Here is a 1,867-nt window from a genome sequence, read left to right as displayed (position 1 = left end):
AAAATTTGATGCATGTATCAAGTACACATAATCACTGCATTGCACACCTTGTATGCTATTTTCTGACAAGAATGCTGACAGCATACCAGGTTTTATTGGGAGTTCACTGAAAATACTAATTGAGACTAGTGTGCTCAGCGGCCAACTATACCCAATTAGGCTGTCAATCACCAAGATTGCACCTTTTGACAGCAGTAACTCTACAACCAAAGCACCTCATAACAAGGCAAGGGCATGTTTGAACTCCTGGAGTTTTGGTCTACAATATCAGCCGAAAAGGTCAACAACTTTTTTCCTAACCCTTACCCCCATTTGCCTATTCATTGAGGAAAGAGAAGAGTCGGACACTGCAGAAGGGGAAGGAAAAAAAGAAGGAGCAAAACAAGGAACAGGGTCCTGCAGAGACCAAGGTCACCAACAAGAAACACAAGGAGCTCCTGCACGTCCAAGCAGAACAACAACTTGAGAACATTGGTCTAGTGGCACCTAAAGGTGCTCATATTGATGAACAGTTGGCCTATGTCTCCCTATTCAACAACAGAAGCAGCCAGAGCTTGATCAGCTGGCTCTTTGAACAGCCTTTGGGGCAGCAGGACTTCTACACCAGCAGTGTGCAGCCCTATAAGACTGCTACAGCAATGGTAGCCAACGCATGCTCCCTTGGAAATCTGCAGTCACAGCGCCATGCTATGTACTTCCTACAGGAGTGGAGAAGAACAGGATGTCCTGTGTCAGGCATCTTTCCTGGCCCTTTAACTCAGGTATCTGCTACATCTGCTAGCAGCACTCAAAAGCAGCAGCAGCTTGTCCCGAGCCAGGCTGCTCAGAACACCCAGCTGCTAGCTGCTAGCCAGCAATTCAGCAGCCTATGGCAGTTCCTGATGCACTTTGATGCCAATGCAGGGGCTTTGCAGATCCAGTACTGGTGGGCCATGGCCCAGCTTGCTAAGCTCTACAAAGATTGAGTAGCAGAGCTAGAGAGTAATGAGCCAGGATCCAGCTCAGGCCGCAGACGACAAGGAGAAGGCAAGATCAGGACCCAAGCCAAGAATGAGATGCTTCAGGGAGTGCCTGATGGAGAGAGGAAGGCCTTTACTGTGCGTCTTAACTGGGCAGGCCGCTACCTTGATGCAGCTGAGGAGCTTGGCTGGACTTCCCTCCTCTTCATCCCTTATGAGACTATCTCAAGGCACTGGATTGAGCAGACTTTGGGCAAGAAGGAGTGGCAGCTGTGGCTACAGCTAGTAGCAAAGGTCAACCCTGTTGCTATAGAGGCTTTTGGCATAGGAGACCAGTGGCTTGGGAGCAAAGCACTTGCTGGTGGCTCTTTGGAAGGAAAGACTTGCCTGTTCATGGAAGGAGGCCTACCTCAGCCCCTGCAGTCTGCAGAAGAAGGTTCAGAGGAAGAGGATGAGGATGAGGATGAGGATGATGAGGAAGACAATGAGGGAGAAGGAGGAGAAGAGGGAGATGAACAGGAGAAACAGCTTACCCTGCTTGATCTGATCAAACCTGTAGGTTAGTTTATCTGGGGTGCTTGATATAGTAACAGCCTCCTGTGTCACTGTCAGATTAGTCAAGCACATCCTCTTTAGCCTCCCACAAGAGATTCCAGACAGACATTACCTGTGAGTACCAACAGGCAGATCAGCCTTTAATCTGGCAAGATCAACTGATACTAGTTAGAGTGCCTTGGGTGCATGCTAGCTGACATGTTTACAAGCAATATGCAATGTAAACAAGCTCAGTAACTTCTGACTGACAAATAAACATTCAAAGGAAGAGCATAGCACTTCTTCAAGGACTACAGGTGGTACACTGTACAGTTTTTGAGCTCCTACTAGGATCTGTAGTCCCAGATCTTTGT

At 48.1% G+C, this 1,867-nt stretch overlaps 3 protein-coding genes across 3 annotated transcripts; all 3 read left to right on the top strand.

Moving 5' to 3' along the window:
- Positions 1-52: 52 nt before the first annotated feature.
- Positions 53-324, top strand: BU25DRAFT_415057 (uncharacterized protein; the record flags this gene model as incomplete). The annotated part of the gene is made up of 1 exon (XM_033707450.1): positions 53-324. A coding segment is annotated over one exon (272 nt), but the record flags the coding sequence as incomplete, so codon positions are not given.
- Positions 325-575: 251 nt separating this feature from the next.
- BU25DRAFT_309400 (uncharacterized protein) lies at positions 576-737 on the top strand (the record flags this gene model as incomplete). The annotated part of the gene is made up of 1 exon (XM_033702110.1): positions 576-737. A coding segment is annotated over one exon (162 nt), but the record flags the coding sequence as incomplete, so codon positions are not given.
- Positions 738-1,118: 381 nt separating this feature from the next.
- BU25DRAFT_308689 (uncharacterized protein) lies at positions 1,119-1,394 on the top strand (the record flags this gene model as incomplete). The annotated part of the gene is made up of 1 exon (XM_033702096.1): positions 1,119-1,394. A coding segment is annotated over one exon (276 nt), but the record flags the coding sequence as incomplete, so codon positions are not given.
- Positions 1,395-1,867: the final 473 nt, after the last annotated feature.

Source organism: Macroventuria anomochaeta (assembly GCF_010093625.1).
Source record: "Macroventuria anomochaeta strain CBS 525.71 unplaced genomic scaffold BU25scaffold_42, whole genome shotgun sequence".
Taxonomy (NCBI): Eukaryota; Fungi; Ascomycota; class Dothideomycetes; order Pleosporales; family Didymellaceae; genus Macroventuria; species Macroventuria anomochaeta.
The sequence above is the reverse complement of the archived record's forward strand: the minus strand, read 5'-3'. Positions and strand labels throughout refer to the sequence as shown.